The 15,243-nt window shown below is 53.4% G+C and overlaps 1 protein-coding gene across 1 annotated transcript in view; it reads right to left on the reverse strand.

The window, feature by feature from the left end:
* Positions 1-15,243, reverse strand: part of ZNF618 (zinc finger protein 618) — a 166,998-nt gene that overhangs the window by 119,793 nt on the left and 31,962 nt on the right. The window contains exon 3 of the mRNA XM_054393217.1: positions 11,043-11,068. Within this exon, the coding sequence (XP_054249192.1) occupies positions 11,043-11,068 (26 nt within the window). The remainder of the gene's footprint in view (positions 1-11,042; positions 11,069-15,243) is intronic.

Below are 15,243 nucleotides of genomic sequence, written 5' to 3' on the forward strand. Positions count from 1 at the left end.
CAGCAGAGGAGGTGCCACAGGAACAGAAGGGAAAACTTTGTCAGTGTGAGGGTGACAGAGCCCTGGAGCAGGCTGCCCAGAGAGATTTTGGAGTCTCTTTCTCTGGAGACATTCAAAACCCAGTTGGATGTGTGCCTGGATGACACTACTCTGGCAGGGGGGTTGGACTGGATGATCTCCAGAGGCCCCTTCTAACCCCTGACATTCTGTGATTCTGAAGATAACCTTAGGGCCAAACAAAACCCAGGGGTTTGACTCCAGAGTTGCTGCCTTGGGCAGTGAAGGAGGCTGTGGCTGGATGACCACAAACCTTTCCAGCCATGGAAGCTCCAAGTCCACAGAAGGTGGCCAGAGCATCATCTGGAGCCACGGTATTGCTGTTCAGACATTGCTGCCCCATGGTTTTAACCCTTCCAGGCCTGGCTGACTACAGTCCATGAGCCTGTTTATTTTTGCTGAATTAGTCAGAAGGGCTCCTGTCCAAACCCAAGCAAATCTGATCACACCTAACAAAAGTCTGCAGAGCTTGGACTGGGGGATCCTGCCTGACAGTCAGAGAACCCAGAAAGAGATAGCAGGAATGAGATATGAATTATTTCCTTCCCACTTTCTCTCTTACAAACCCTTTCTCTCCTCAGCTGCCCAATTTCTTTTAGCTGAGTGCCTTGACTGGCAGCTCCAGCACTGAAACACTTCCCCTCTGTGAGGTGCCTCTCCTGATGCCCACACAGCAGTTTGCTATTCACTGCCTGCCAGAGGAGAAGCCAAAGCTCTGCTGCATTAGCCAGCACGGCACGGACAGTAGCCATGGAGACCTTCTCCTCCCAGAGCAAAGCTGCACTCCTCCAAAGGCTACTGCCAGAGCTCAACAGCCAAGCCAGAGGCAACTTCTCTCATTCTTTATTATTATTTTTTATTACAACTTGGGAAAAAAATTCAATGCCAGTGAAGATGGCAGAGTGACAGCAATAGAGAAGGACTTTATCCACAGCCTGAGCAGCATACACTGAAGGTGTTGTGAGGTTACTGCTGGAGAGCCTCAGCTCTGACCTGGGAATCACCCAGGAATTGATTCATGGATTCACAGGAACGCAGAATGGGTTGGGTTGCAAGGGACCTCGAAGCTCATCCAGTTCCAACCCCCTGCCATGGGCAGGGACACCTCCCACCAGCCCAGCTTGCTCAAGGCCTCATCCAGCCTGGCCTTCAACACCTCCAGGGAGGGGACAGCCACAGCCTCCCTGGGCAACCTGTGCCAGTGTCTCCCCAGCCTCACTCTCAACAATTTCTTCCTCATCTCCACTCTCAATCTCCCCTCTCCCAGCTCAAAGCTCGTTCCTCCCAGCCCTTGTCCCTCGTTCTGGCACACGCAGCCCTTGTCCAAAGTCCCTCCCCAGCTCTTCTGGAGCCCCTTCAGGTACTGGAAGGCTGCTCTGAGGTCTCCCTGAAGCTTTCTCTTCTCCAGGCTGAACAGCCCCAACTCAGCTCTGCTGAGAGCTTTCTCTCAGAAAAACCAAGGAGGTTTCCTGAAGTGTTCCCATGGGGCAGGTGACAGAACCAGACACTGCCAGCAGAGACATAACTCAGCAAGCAGAAACATCAAAGTCACCACAGTCAACAGACACAAAGAGCTGGGTCCCTTCCAACCTCTCCATGCTTGGATTCCATGTCTCTAACATCTTGCAGGGAACACAGACTGTTCCTTAGAGACCTCGAAGTCCTCTCAAGCAAGAGAGAGCAGAGGACCCTCCTGCATACACCCAGCACCACCACACCTGAAGGAGCAACTGGGAGCAAGGCAGGGACAGCACAGGTGTTGTGTTGGAAGCTGGAGATGACCAACAATCAATTCCTCATGGAGCAGGAGGGGAACCATTTCTTTCACAGTTGCTTTGTACCTGAAGAGAAGCCTTGGCACCCCATCTTAACTACACCTTGACTGCTCCTACAAGACTGTGAAGGTGCTCTGGGGGATCCTATGGTGCTACCACAACCAGGAGGGGAAGAAATGGGGACCTGCTCCTACCAAGGCACAGCAGCATCTCATGAAGTCCATTAGAGGCTGCTAAGTTTGGGGGGAGGGGGGGGAGAATCTTGAATCTCCATCAGAGAGAAGCAAAAGGTCATCCCTTCTTGGGGGACTTCAGCCATCCCAGTGCCCTTTGGAGCTCCAATCTCAAAATTAGGAATAATTCATTCATACAGAGGGCTGATTACAGAAGGGGTGAAGGAAAACACAAACCTGACATTTCTTTCCAGTTCACCAAAAGGTCAGGCTACTGATTTACAAAATTGAAATTAATTTTAACTCTGAGGCTGTCACATTGGGCATCAGGCATCTACTTTGGAGAAATTCAGGTCACTTCAGGTCTCTAGCTGCATTTAGCATTTTGAATGCAAAACATTCTCAAAGGCAATGCTGAGGCAGCCAACAGCCAAAGTCACCCAAACTGGGACTGGCTGCCAATTTGCATACAACAAAATGCATTTCCACTTAGAAAAACCTAGGCTTGAAGTCTTTTCTTGTTAGACATCAACTGCCACTGCTCCATGTAACAGAGACAAGCTTAATTTGGGGCTGAATCACCTCCCATGGCAGATCCAAAGTCCTCAAGTCACACTGGCACTGAGCACCAGCATCACCAGCTCTGCTTGCCAGCTCAACTCCTGGACATCCTCCATTCAGAGCTTAAAAACATGAGAGAGGAGGGTGAGAAGAAAGACAAAGGAGGAGGAGGCAGCATGGAAGTCATCTCCTTGAGCAGCTGGAGCAGAGGAAGGCATGTTTCAGAACTGACTCAAAGGCCACCAGGAGAAGGGTGGGAGGTGGCTCCCACACCATGGAAAATATTGCAAAGCTGCAAAGCATGAACCAGCCCAAAAAGGCACTGCTGGAGCTCCAAGAGCCATGGTGACAGCCCAAACACAAAGCCTGGCCACCTCATGTGGCCATATGGGAGGAAGAAGATAAGCAAAGTTCAAGCAATCTCTCCCAAAATCCCAAATCCAGCAGCAGCCTTGCTGAGCTTTACATGTCCTATTCCTGGTAACTGAGTCCCCTGTGGAGATTTCCTGCACCTGCAGGATCCCTGCCAGCACCTGGAAGCTCCTCCTGTCCCTCCCAAGGATGCTCTGCTTGGGCAGCTCTTCATCAAAAGGCACAGCAAGGCCTCCTCTTGTTCGTGAAGAGCAGCACCAAAGAGGGAGCAACCCCAGCACACAGCCACCAGCCCAGCCCAGCTCCCCTCCTGGCCAGGGGATGGGTCTCTGTTCAGGAATAAGGCTAAAGCCAAAGCCAAACCCTCAGTTGGTCTAAAGCAGACCCCAGCACTGCTGCCCTCAGCTCTATTTCAATGGGAACATCACTGATTTATTTATTTACCCTACAGACAGACTCCTAAGCAGCTGAGGGGATCTGCTGAGGCTCTGCAGATGAAGGTGGCTCTGCCTGTCCCAGCCCATCCATGCAAACAGGGCCTGGGTCAGCTCCTTGCTTTGCTGCTTCACATTCAGTTTTATCCACAATCCCCTGGCACTATTTGCTTCTTCAAGCAAGACAGACTAAGGAAACCCTCTCCCCAGCACTAACCTTTGCCCATCAAACCTTTCACAGGATGACAGAATTGTTTCTGAGATCATCCACTCCAGCCCTCAACCCAGCACCACCATGGCCACTAAACCATGGCCCCAAGAGCCATGCCCACAGGCTTCTTGAAAACCTCCAGGGTGTCTCCACCACCTCCCTGGGCAGCCTGTGCCAATGCCTGCACACACGCAGCACCACCAAGCCTGCAGGAGCAACTGGGAGCAAGACAAGGAAGACACAGCTGCAGTGTTTATGGGGAGATGACCAAGAACCAATTGCTCAAGGAGCAGGAGGGAAATGATTTCGTTCACAGTTGCTTTGTACCCAACAAGAAGCCTTGGCACCTGATCTTAACCACCCCTGGAGTGCTCTGCCCAGCCTGCCCAGCTCTGTCCTGACATCAGAGTTGGATTTCCCAATTTCTTACATAGAAAAATCACAGAATCACAGAATGGTTTGGGTTGGAAGAGATGTCAGAGATCACCTCCTCCAACTTCCCTGCCATGAGCAGGGACACCTCTCAACTAGACTGAGCTGACTAAGGCCTCATCCAGCCTGGCCTTCAACACCTCCAGGCAGGAAGAAACCAGAACCTCCCTGGGCAACCTGTGCCAGAGTCTCATCACCCTCAAACCGAAGAACTTCTCCCTCAGCTCCACTCTAACCCTGCTCTGCCTCAGCTTCAAACCATTCCCCCTAGCCTGTCTCCAGACACCCTCAGGAAAAGTCTCTCTGCAGCCTTCCTGCAGGATCCCTTCAGGTCCTGGCAGGCAGCTCTCAGGTCTCCCTGGAGCCTTCTCCTCTCCAGGCTGCACACCCCCAGCTCCCTCAGCCTGTGCTCACAGCAGAGCTGCTTCAGCCCTTGCAGCATCTTTGTGGCCTCCTCTGGACTCACTCCTCAGCTCTGTGTCCTTCTGCTGGGGACAGCAGAGCTGGAGGCAGGATTGGAGGTGAGGTGTGAGCAGAGCAGAGCCAAGGGGCAGAATCCCCTCTCCTGCCCTGCTGCCCACACTCGTCTAGCTGCAGCCCAGCACACAGCTGCCTGCTGGGCTGCAGGAGATTTAGATATGGGACCCACAGCTAGAAATCAGCAGAAATGCTGAAATACTGCTAGAAATGGAGCAGGTCTAGAGGAGGTCATGATTACGATCAGAGAGCTGAACCATCTCTGCTATGGGGACAGGCTGGGAGAGTTGAGGTTGTTCAGCCTGGAGAAGAGAAGGCTCCAGAGAGATCTAATAATGACCTTCCAGTACCTGAAGGGGCTCCAAGCAGGCTGCAGCAGGACTGTTCCCAAAGGTCTGCAGGGACAGAACCAGGGGCAATAGTTTGAAATGAAAGAAGAGCAGATTGAGATTGGATGTGAGGAACAAGTTCTGCACCATGAAGGTGCTGAAACATGCAACAGGTTGCCCAGGGAGGTGGTTGAGGCTCCATCCCTGGAGATATTCAAGGTGAGGCTGGACAGGGTTGTGAGCAACCTGATCTAGTGGAGGATGTCCCTGCTGAGTGCACAGGGGTTGAACTAGATGAGCTTTGGAGGTCTCTTCCAACCCAGACCATTCTATGATTCTGTGTTCAATCCAATCCACAATCAGACATTTGCCTTTTTTCTTTTCTCCTGCTCTTTAATTTAGTAACTTGTGAATTCCTGCACTGACCCATCTGAGCCAAGGGCAAAGCCTGTTAAATGCCAGAGCCCAGGAGATACTTGGTTACTCATTCATGGCCTTCTGAAGAGTATTTAAAAAAAGAACCTAACACATAAAAATGAGACTTAGTGAGGAGGAACAACAGATCTGGAAATGACAGCTTGAAATTAACAACCCAAAAGAGGGAAAAAGGTAAACTGGGAAGAGATTAGCTGCTTGCTGTGCTGTGCTGGGAAGACGGAGAGGGGGTTGGAACTCATTAGCTCAATTACATCATAAATCATTTGGGTCAGATTTGAAGGCAATTAAAAGCAGTGAGAGAAACCAACATTAGATAGCCGCAACGATGGAAGAATCACAGAGGGGCTGGAAGGGACATGTGGAGATCATCCAGTCCACCCCCCTGCCAGAGCAGGATCACCCAGGGCAGCTCACACAGGAACCCAGCCAGGTGGGTTTTGAAAGTCTCCAGAGAAGGAGACTCCACAACCTGTGTAATGTCTTAGATTTCCCAAGAACTAAAGACAAATGATTTCCTCAGCTCACTTCAAAATGGTCAATATTAACTCTTCTTGAGGAGACATCAGCATGTCTGAGGCACTTTGCTGGTGTTTGTCACAGCTTTGACTGGTTCAAGTGCTGGAGTGAGGCTTACTTGAGCCTCTTGAGCCCTCTTTCACAGAATCACAGAGTGTCAGGGGTTGGAAGAGACCTCTGAAGATCATCAAGTCCAACCCCCCTGCCAGAGCAGGGTCACCCAGGGCAGGTCACCCAGGAACACATCCAGGCAGGTTCTGAATGTCTCCAGAGAAGGAGACTCCTCAACCTCTCTGGACAGCCTGTTCCAGGGCTCTAGCACCCTCACACCAAAGAAGTTTCTCCTCCTGTTGAGGTGGAGCCTCCTGGGTTCCAGCTTGCACCTGTTGCTTCTTATCCTATCACAGGGCACCACCAAACAGAGCCTGGCCCCTTCCTCCTGACACCCACCCTCAGGTATTTACAGACATTGATCAGATCCCTCTCAGCCTTCTCTTCTTCAGACTATGCAGCCCAAGAGGTGGGGCCAGAAAAGGCTTTTGATGATGTCATTTGGGAAGTTTCTTTCTAAGGTTTCCCTTCAGCAGGGAAGCCTGGAGCAGAGGCAGGAGTTTGCTAAACAAACAAACTATGGCCTGGGGTGCCCACGGCTTGGGGGCAGAGGTGCCCACAGCAGGCACTGTGGGGCCAGGGTGACAGCAGGGAGAGGGCACAGGCTCAGCAAGCCTGGGACAAGAAATCTCACTTGAAATGTGGATGCCTTCCCTTGCTCCTGTCCCACAGAAATCCCATTTCATGGAATCCAAAAGCCTTCTGCAAGATCCCTGGCTGAGGGAAGGCTGCATGAGCATGTAATTAAATTAATTACAGCACCACTGCTCTGCAGCCTGCTGCACTCTATCAGCCAAATGGATTCAGCAGCACTTCCTAAACGCTTCCCAGGCCAATAAAACTTCAGAAGAGTTTCAAAGCACTCAGAGCTCAGTCCAGAAAAATCCAACCTCTCCACCAGCTTCCTTCAGCCATACCGGGACATGTCCTGGAGGGCAGGACCTGCTGGGGAGTGCTTCCCTTCCTAAACAAACAGCAGGAGCTCCCAGCTGCAGGCCTCTTCTCCCTGCCTGCAGTCCATGCCTACAGACCCTGCCTGTATTCCCTGCCTGCAGCCCCAACCAATATCCCCTGCCTGTATCTCCTTGCCTGCATTCCTTGCCTGTATCCCCTGCCTATATCCCCTACCAGTATCCCCTGCCTACAGCCCCTACCTGCACTCCCTGCCTGTATCCCCTGCCTGTAGCCCCAGCCCAGCTGGTCCCCATGGAATGACACCACCCATTGTTTCAGATTTGTCACCTTTCTGTGCAGGGAAGGGGTAAAATTCCCTCTGCCAGCTCCCAGCTAAGGGCTGCACTGCAAAGCAGCTGCCTAAATGGAGGATGGGTGGGTGGTGCCCACTGGGAAAGGTGCCACCAGCCCGACGGTCACTGCCAGCATCCCCTTGCCTGCACCAGCACCAGCAGAACCCGAGCTGAGCTGCCTCAGAGGAGGGCTGTGTGTGGCCCCACAGGGCAAGCTGGGCTGTGGCCAGTCTTGGGCAAGGGGAGAGAGCATCACTGCCCTTAGCTGGGGCAAGCCAGAGGAGTCTCTTCCTCCACTGCAGGAAAGCAGAAGAGTGCAACCTGAGGTGGCTTAGCTCCAAGCAGCACAAGCTGCATCCCAGCCCTTGCAAACACAAGACCACAGGGCAGCAGGCACTGGCATCCACCCTGCCAGGAAAACAGCAACAGCCTGGCATGGCCTCACGCATGGCTGGGGGCCAGGCTGCCTCTGATAATGCTGCACTGGCAGGCAGTTTGGCATCCCACCAGTCTGCTGGGCACAGCTGGCCAGATGCTGGCAGCTCGGGGTGTGGTGGAACCATCATGGTGGAAACAAGTCCCTACTGCACAGGGCATGCAGCAGAGCTCACCTGCTGCCTGCTCCCCCAGCTCCAGGCCCAGGGAAGAGGACTATGGAGAGAAGTACCCTGCATCAGCACGAGGGCTGGAGCTGCCCAGAGCAAACCTCCCTGTCCAGTCCCTCAGGAGAGCACAGCTCAGACCACAGCACCACCTCCTTGTTCCACAGGCTCCAAATCAGTGGGTGAGAGCCCAGGAGCCATGACCCTGCGGGAGAAGCCCTCCCTGCTGAGGGGCAGGGCTCCTGCCTGTGGGGACAGGCTGCCTGCCAGAAGCTCTGCCCTGCACACCCAAGAGCTCTGCTCTGCTCTGAGGGAACCAAGCTGGCTGCTGCCATGTGAGGAACCTGCTCAACACTGCTTCTGCAAGCAAGTGCAACTGCTCAGAGCCAACAGTAGGGCTGTAAAATTCCTGGAGAGGGCAGAGGGCTGGAAAGGGTGACAGGAGCAAGTCTGGGGCTTTCTACAGCTCTTCTCAGAGTCTTCTAGGACTGCCCTGAGGCTGCAAAGTTGCTCAGAGCAAGACTTGGCACATCAATGACTACAGGGAGCAAGAAATACCGAGACACAAATGTTCTCACACAGCAGGTGCTAAACCAAATTTCTCCAGCTGACTTCACTTTAAGATCCACCAGCTCCTTGGACAAGGACTTGCTGGCCCCTGCACAGCTCCAGCTGCCTGTCTGCAGAGCAGCAAGCTCACCAAACTGCAGTGAAGCCTGCAGTTAAAATCCACTTAAGGTGGTACCAATCCAGTGGAGGCCCAAGCAGCAGCTGGAAGGGTGACTATGCTGCTTGGAGGTGTTTTTGCCCCAGGATCCTGTGGCATGACAGGGCCTAGTCCAACCTCCTGGACCTGGGAGACCTGGCACTGCTCCAGGGCTCAGAAACCCAGGTCCTGTCCATGGCCCCGGGAAAGGTTTATCCTTCAACCATTTGTAACTGAAGTACAAACTACATGACTCCAGAAGACCTGACCTCAGCCAGCCATGCTGAGGAGCTGATGTGACATAAGCCAGAGACACCACTACCAAGTCACACCAGAAACTGGTGTCAGACCTCTGATGGTGTGACCACGGAGGGATCAAGACTCCTCATGATGCCTTAATGCACAAGGCAGGAACAGAGCTGAGCCCTCTGCTCTGCCCCACGGCCATGCTGGCTGGCATGGGCTGCAGGCAGGGCAGCTGTGCCCAAATGGCAGCAGGCACTGGCAGCAGCACACAGAGCCCAAGGGCAGCAGAGCCTGCCTGAGGGGTAGGTGATTAAGACACAGAAGGTTGGATTTTATTGAAAGCTGCTGCAGTGCCATCCCTTCCAAGTCACAGCCAACCCCACAAGCTACAACCATGTCCTGATGGAAACTTCTCCCTTCACATCCTCACCACTGCTGAACAACTTCAATCCTCTCTTTACTTCCCTGGTGTGAGGGGGTTACAGCCCCTTACAGCACTCAGGGGTGAGCCCCTGAGTAACTGAAGTGGTCTGATGGGGTCAGTCGCTCGGGGGTAGGCCCCTGAGTAACTGGCCCAATGCTACCGAGCATGCTGCCTTCTGCCTTCCTCTGCCCACCCCTCCTCCTCCTCTCCCTCTCCCACCCTGGCAGGTTGCCCTGCCTTTCTCTCCCCTCCACAGCTTTTTTTCTCACGTGCTTTTCCTGGGTGAAGGAGATAAATCAACTCACAGAAGGCTCCAGCAAACCCCAGCCCTTCAGACAGGCAGCAGAAGAGCCTGGACAGAAGGCGGAGGACCAGCACCTCCTTATTTTGGCAACAGCCTGCTCTTGGCTGGTCTCCCTTCCCCATCTTGCAGGCTCCTTGCCACCCACTCCTCCCTTCCATGGGGAGGACCAGCAGTGTCATTAACATCCAACAAACGAGGGCTGAGGGACTTCACACCTCCAGTGACTCAGGATGGCTGCCGGCAGCCTGACGGAGGCTGTAAGGTCCTGGTTGCCTCCAGGCTGCACTTGGAAAATGCTCCCCAGCCAAGAGCTATTTTTAAAGGAAATCCTGGATGACTCTGAACGTGAAGGCAGCAGGCAGAGCAGGCAGCCTCAAAAGCAGGTCGAGCCAAGGAGTCAATGGTTTGGATGTGGTAGTCTGACACCAGGTCCTCACACTGCTCCAGCAGCAGCAGCCAAGCAGGGAAGGAGGCTGCAGCGCCAGCCAAAGCCACGGACCTGCTGAGGGATGCCAAAAGACACAAGAGCATAGCCAGGAGCATGGCAGAGCATCTCCAGAGGACACAGCAGCTGTTTGCTGGAGGCCAGCAATCACTAACACAGCACAGAGCAGTGCTGGGGCTGCTGGGGCCCAGAGCATGGCACACCAAGCCAGGCCGTGGGCAGCCACTCTGGCGCTGCCCCTCCTAGGGGCTGATGGCAACAGGTCCAGGAGGGAAAGCTCACTGCAGGAAAAGCTTTTAGAGACTCCCACAATCCTTGCATGGAAGAAAAAGGATTCATCTCTAGAAGTGGGAAGAACAGAATCTCTTGGTTTCAGGAGTAACATTTCACTACAAATCCAATGCCTGGAATGGGTCAGAACCAGCAAGACCTCCAACCAAATGTCCCTGAAGGACCTGAGTGCTGGCAGACCTCTCAGCCACAAAGCACAGCAGAGACATGGAGGGCATCTCAGGCACAGTCTTGGTCTTATCTACCATGACTGCTCCCACAGGCACAAGATCTAATCAACCACCTCTCCTCTGCAGGACCTGAGCTCCAGTTTTTCCAGAGCAAGGTCTCCTGAGAGTGACAAGTCGCAAGAGAGTGTCCTGCATCCCAGAGTGATGTTGTTGCAGCCACTCACAGCTGGGCTACTATCCCAAAGGCACATTAAGAGACTCCTTTTGGTCATCTCCTTCCTTGGATGTTAGGAACAAGTTCTTTACCATGGAATACTGCAACAGGTTGTCTAGGGAGGTAGTCCAGGCTCCATCAAGGCTCTGAGCAACCTGGTCTGGTGGAGGATGTCCCAGATGACTGCATGGGAGTTGGACTGGATGACCTTTGGGGGTCCCTTCCAACCCAAACCATTCTAGGATTCCCCCTTTGTTTGCCTTTGGGCTGATAGGAAAGACCTACCCAAGTGCAATGTGTGGGGAGAGCAGAACTGGCAGCACTGCTGGGAGGTTTCATTTTCACATTCCTTATGAATGTCAAGCACATTGGTGAGCTCCACTGACAAGCCTGACCCCAAAATATTAATTCTCTCACCCCATTTTTTGCAACACTGGATGATATCCATCTCACCCCTGCTTTTCTCCCACCTCCTCCATGGATGATCTCCCTTCTATTTATGCTCACCCTGAGATCCACCACAGAGCACGGTGCTCATCTCAGCTGGAGTCCTTGAGCATCCCTCTTCCTCAATCCCTTGGAAAACACACAGGCCTGTCTTCTGCTTCTTCCTTTGCTTCTTATCACTGCCATGACTTCAAGTGCTGGATCACCACTCAGGCTCTGTAGCATGACTCAGGGGTGCTGCTGGAGAAGAAGCTGGACAGGAGCCAGCAATGGGCATTGGCAGCACAGAAGGCCAAGGGCAGCCTGGGCTGCATCCAAAGCAGTGTGGCCAGAGACAGAGAGAGAGGATCCTGCTGTGTCCAGCTGTAGGACCCCCAACACAAGAGACACATGGAGCCAGAGGAGGCCACCAAGATGATCAGAGGGCCAAAGCACCTCCCTAACCGGGACATGTAGAAAGAATTGGGGCTGTTCAGCCTGGAGAACAGAAGGCTCCAGGGAGACCTTAGAGCCTCATTTCAGTATCTGCAGGAAAATCCATCCTCCAGCTAAATATGCAGAGGGGATCTTACCCCGAAGAGCAAGGAGCTGTAGCTTTGGAGATGATCTGGACTTTAATGAAATTACCGCAGAGCTGAGTCTTTGCAGGGTTTGAGAAAGCTGCTTACAGCAAACCTGCACCATGGAAACAGATCTTGCACTGACCCTGTGAAAGGTGCCCTGCCCACCCTGCCCACCCTGCACCTCAAGCCCAGCCTGTACCTGGCAAACACGGAAATGGTGCCTCAAAGAATCATTTGGGTTGGCAAAGGCCTCTAAGGTCATCCAACTCAACCATTAACCCAACACCACCCTGGCCATCAAACCATGGCCCCAGGTGTCATGGCCACAGTTTTCTGGAACACCTCCAGGGATGGGGACTCCACCACCTCCCTGGGCAGCACATCCCATGACCAATTACTCTTTCTGGGAAGAACTTTCTCCTCATCTCCAGCCTAAACCTCCCCCTGCACAGCTTGAGACTGTGTCCTCTTGTTCTGGTGCTGCTTGCCTGGGAGAAGAGACCAACCCCCACCTGGATACAACCTCCCTTCAGGTAGTTGTAGACAGCAACAAGGTCTGCCCTGAGCCTCCTCTTCCTCAGGCTGAACACCCCCAGCTCCCTCAGCCTCTCTTCACAGGGCTGTGCTCCAGACCCCTCCCCAGCCTTGTTGCCCTTCTCTGGACACATTCAAGTATCAAAATGTCCTTCTTAAATTGAGGAGCCCAGAACTGGACACAACACTCAAGGTGTGGTCTAACCAGTTATGAGTATAGGGGCAGAATGACTTCCCTGCTCCTGCTGGCCACACTACTTCTCATGCAGGCCAGGATGCCATTGGCCTTCTTGGCCACCTGGGCACACTGCTGGCTCATGTTCACTTCTGGTTTGCTCTTGTTCCAACCTCAGCCCCTGTGTCAAGTGAAAACTTCACCTCCTGGCCACTCTGCTCTCAGAGGAAATCATCTGATGACTGGTCCCCATCAGTCTGAGAGCTGCAGCAGTCCACCTGGGGTGGGGACAGCAAGCTGGCCAGCTAGCCCCAGATCACTGCAGGTCAAACAAGGGATTTGAGAGCAGGGCTGCCAAAATCTCCAGTTTTCCCTCCTCACAGGACATGTTCTGATTTTCCTGCAATGCCATCGAGGTCCAGCTACCTATGTAAGACACTGGGACCTGAGATTGAGTACCTAGATGCCCTCTTACATCTGAACATTACCCACAAGGGTTTTCTTTTCCTGCACCCAGGCAGGTTTGCAGCACCTAAGCACACTGAGAGAAGCTGGCAGAGAGCAACTCCTCTGCTGCAGGCAGGCTCCCAAGCAATATGTTCACTTTGCTCTCCAGAGTGAGCTGGGATTTGAAAACAACCCTGGTGCCAGCTCCAGCACGAGAGGCTTGGCGCAGTAAGCAGATCTCACCAGCCAGCCCTGCCCTCCACCAGCACCTCCTGCTCTGATCTCTTCTGTACCTGGGCTGATGGCTGCAGGACTCCACAGCCCTCATTTTCTAGTACAACTCACAACTTTGCTGATTCACAACAGCTTTGCCTCAAGATGTTTGCTCTCCCCAAGAGCCAGCAATGGTCACAGGCAGCCCAGAAGCCAACCACCTCCTGGAGTGTATCTAAAGCAGGAGAGCAGCAGCACAGGGAGGAGATTCTGCCCCTCTGCTCTGCTCAGACCCCACCTGCAGCACTGCATCCAGTTCTGAGGCCCCCAGCACAAGGACATGGAACTGCTGGAGAGGGTCCAGAGGAGGCCATCAAGAGGGCTGGAGAACCTCTGCTGTGGGGACAGGCTGGGAGAGTTGGGGCTGTTCAGCCTGCAGAAGAGAAGGCTTCAGGGAGACCTCAGAGCAGCCTTCCAGTACCTGAAGGGGCTCCAGGAGAGCTGGGGAGGGACTTTGGAGAAGGGCTGGGAGTGCCAGGATGAAGGCAATGGCTTTGAGCTGGGAGAGGGGAGATGGAGACTGGAGATGAGGAAGAAATTGTTGAGAGTGAGGCTGGGGAGACACTGGCACAGGTTGCCCAGGGAGGCTGTGGCTGTCCCCTCCCTGGAGGTGTTGAAGGCCAGGCTGGATGAGGCCTTGAGCAAGCTGGGATGGTGGGAGGTGTCCCTGCCCATGGCAGGGGGTTGGAACTGGATGACCTTTAAGGTCCCTTCCAACCCAACCCACTCTATGGATCTATAAACAGCTACTTCTGCACAAGCACTTCCCCCATACTGAGTTCTGACTTTAACTTTTCTCCCCTTCAATCACATCACCATTTTCCTCTGCTCGTCATTTGACCAAATGAAACACCAAGCTGAAGGCTCTCAGATGTGAGGGAAGGAGGGAAGCAGAGCACAATGACAGGCTCCCATCTTGCTTGCTTTCCCACTCAGCCCCAAGGCCTCCCTGCTCTCATTAGCACTTCACACAGGTGAAAATAAAGAGGGTTGATACTAACCCAGCGTGGGCACATGGAAATCATCCACTGCAGGCCTGCTGGAACTTGCCCAGTATCAGTGCTAAGATGTCTCTCTGCACAAGGAGCTCCTTCACTCCTAACACTAACTCCTTATCTGGGCTAATAATGTTCAGCAGGAAGCCTCTCCAATCCCATTGGAAAAATGAAGTATTTGATATTTAGGACATTTCTCCACTCCATTAGAAACAGAATCACAGAATCTGGCTTCTTGGAAAAGATCTCCAAGTTCATCCAGTCTATCCTTGACCCCGCACTGCAGGGTCAACCCTAAACCATGTCCCAGGCACCAGGTTCAGACAGTGCTTGAACTCCCCAGGGATGATGACTCCAGCACTGCCCTGGGCAGCCTGTTCCAATGTTCGAGATCCCTTCCAGTGCAGAAATATTTCCTAACATCCAGCCTGAACCCCCCCTGGTGCAGCTTGCAACCATTGCCTCTGCTCCTGTCCCTTGTCCCCAAGGAGCAGAGGCTATCCCCTCCTCACCCCAACCTCCCTTCAGGGAGCTGCAGAGAGCAATGAGGTCTCCCTCAGCCTCTTCTCCTGCAGCCTGAACACCCCCAGCTCCCTCAGCCCCTCCTCTAGCCCAGGGGATCCAGGCCTTCTCCAGCCTTATTGCCCTTCTCTGGACATGCTCCAGCCCCTCAAGGTTCTTGCTGTAGTAAGAGGTTAAAGAACACCATCCTGCTGCTGGCTACTTCTCTGCTGGCTGCATCTGAGCCCCAGACTGTGAATCCAGGGTGCTGCTGGTACCCTCCCACCCCAGCAGCTCATTTATGCTGAGGAAGGATCACAGAATCATGGAATGGTTTGGGTCAGGAGGAACCTTAAAGATCATCCAGTTACAACCTCCTGCCATGGGCAGGGACACCTCCCACCAGCCCAGCTTGCTCAAGGTCTCATCCAGCCTGGCCTTCAACACCTCCAGGGAGGGGACAGCCACAGCCTCCCTGGGCAACCTGTGCCAGTCTCTCCCCAGCCTCAGTCTCAACAATTTCTTCCTCATCTCCACTCTCAATCTGCCCTCTCCCAGCTTAAAGCCATTGTCCCTGGTCCTAATGAGTTCCCCAAAAACCTTATTCATTAGCAACTTCTGCCTGAAGAGTAAACAAACATCCTGATGTCCAACCTAACCCTGCCCTCCTCCACTTTCAAACCATTGTCCCTCAGCCTATCCCCACAGCCCTTCTGAACAGTTCCTCCCCAGCCATGCTGCAGGTCCCCTGCAGATATTGAAACGCAGCTCTA

Source organism: Indicator indicator, chromosome 28 (assembly GCF_027791375.1).
Source record: "Indicator indicator isolate 239-I01 chromosome 28, UM_Iind_1.1, whole genome shotgun sequence".
Lineage (NCBI taxonomy): Eukaryota > Metazoa > Chordata > Aves > Piciformes > Indicatoridae > Indicator > Indicator indicator.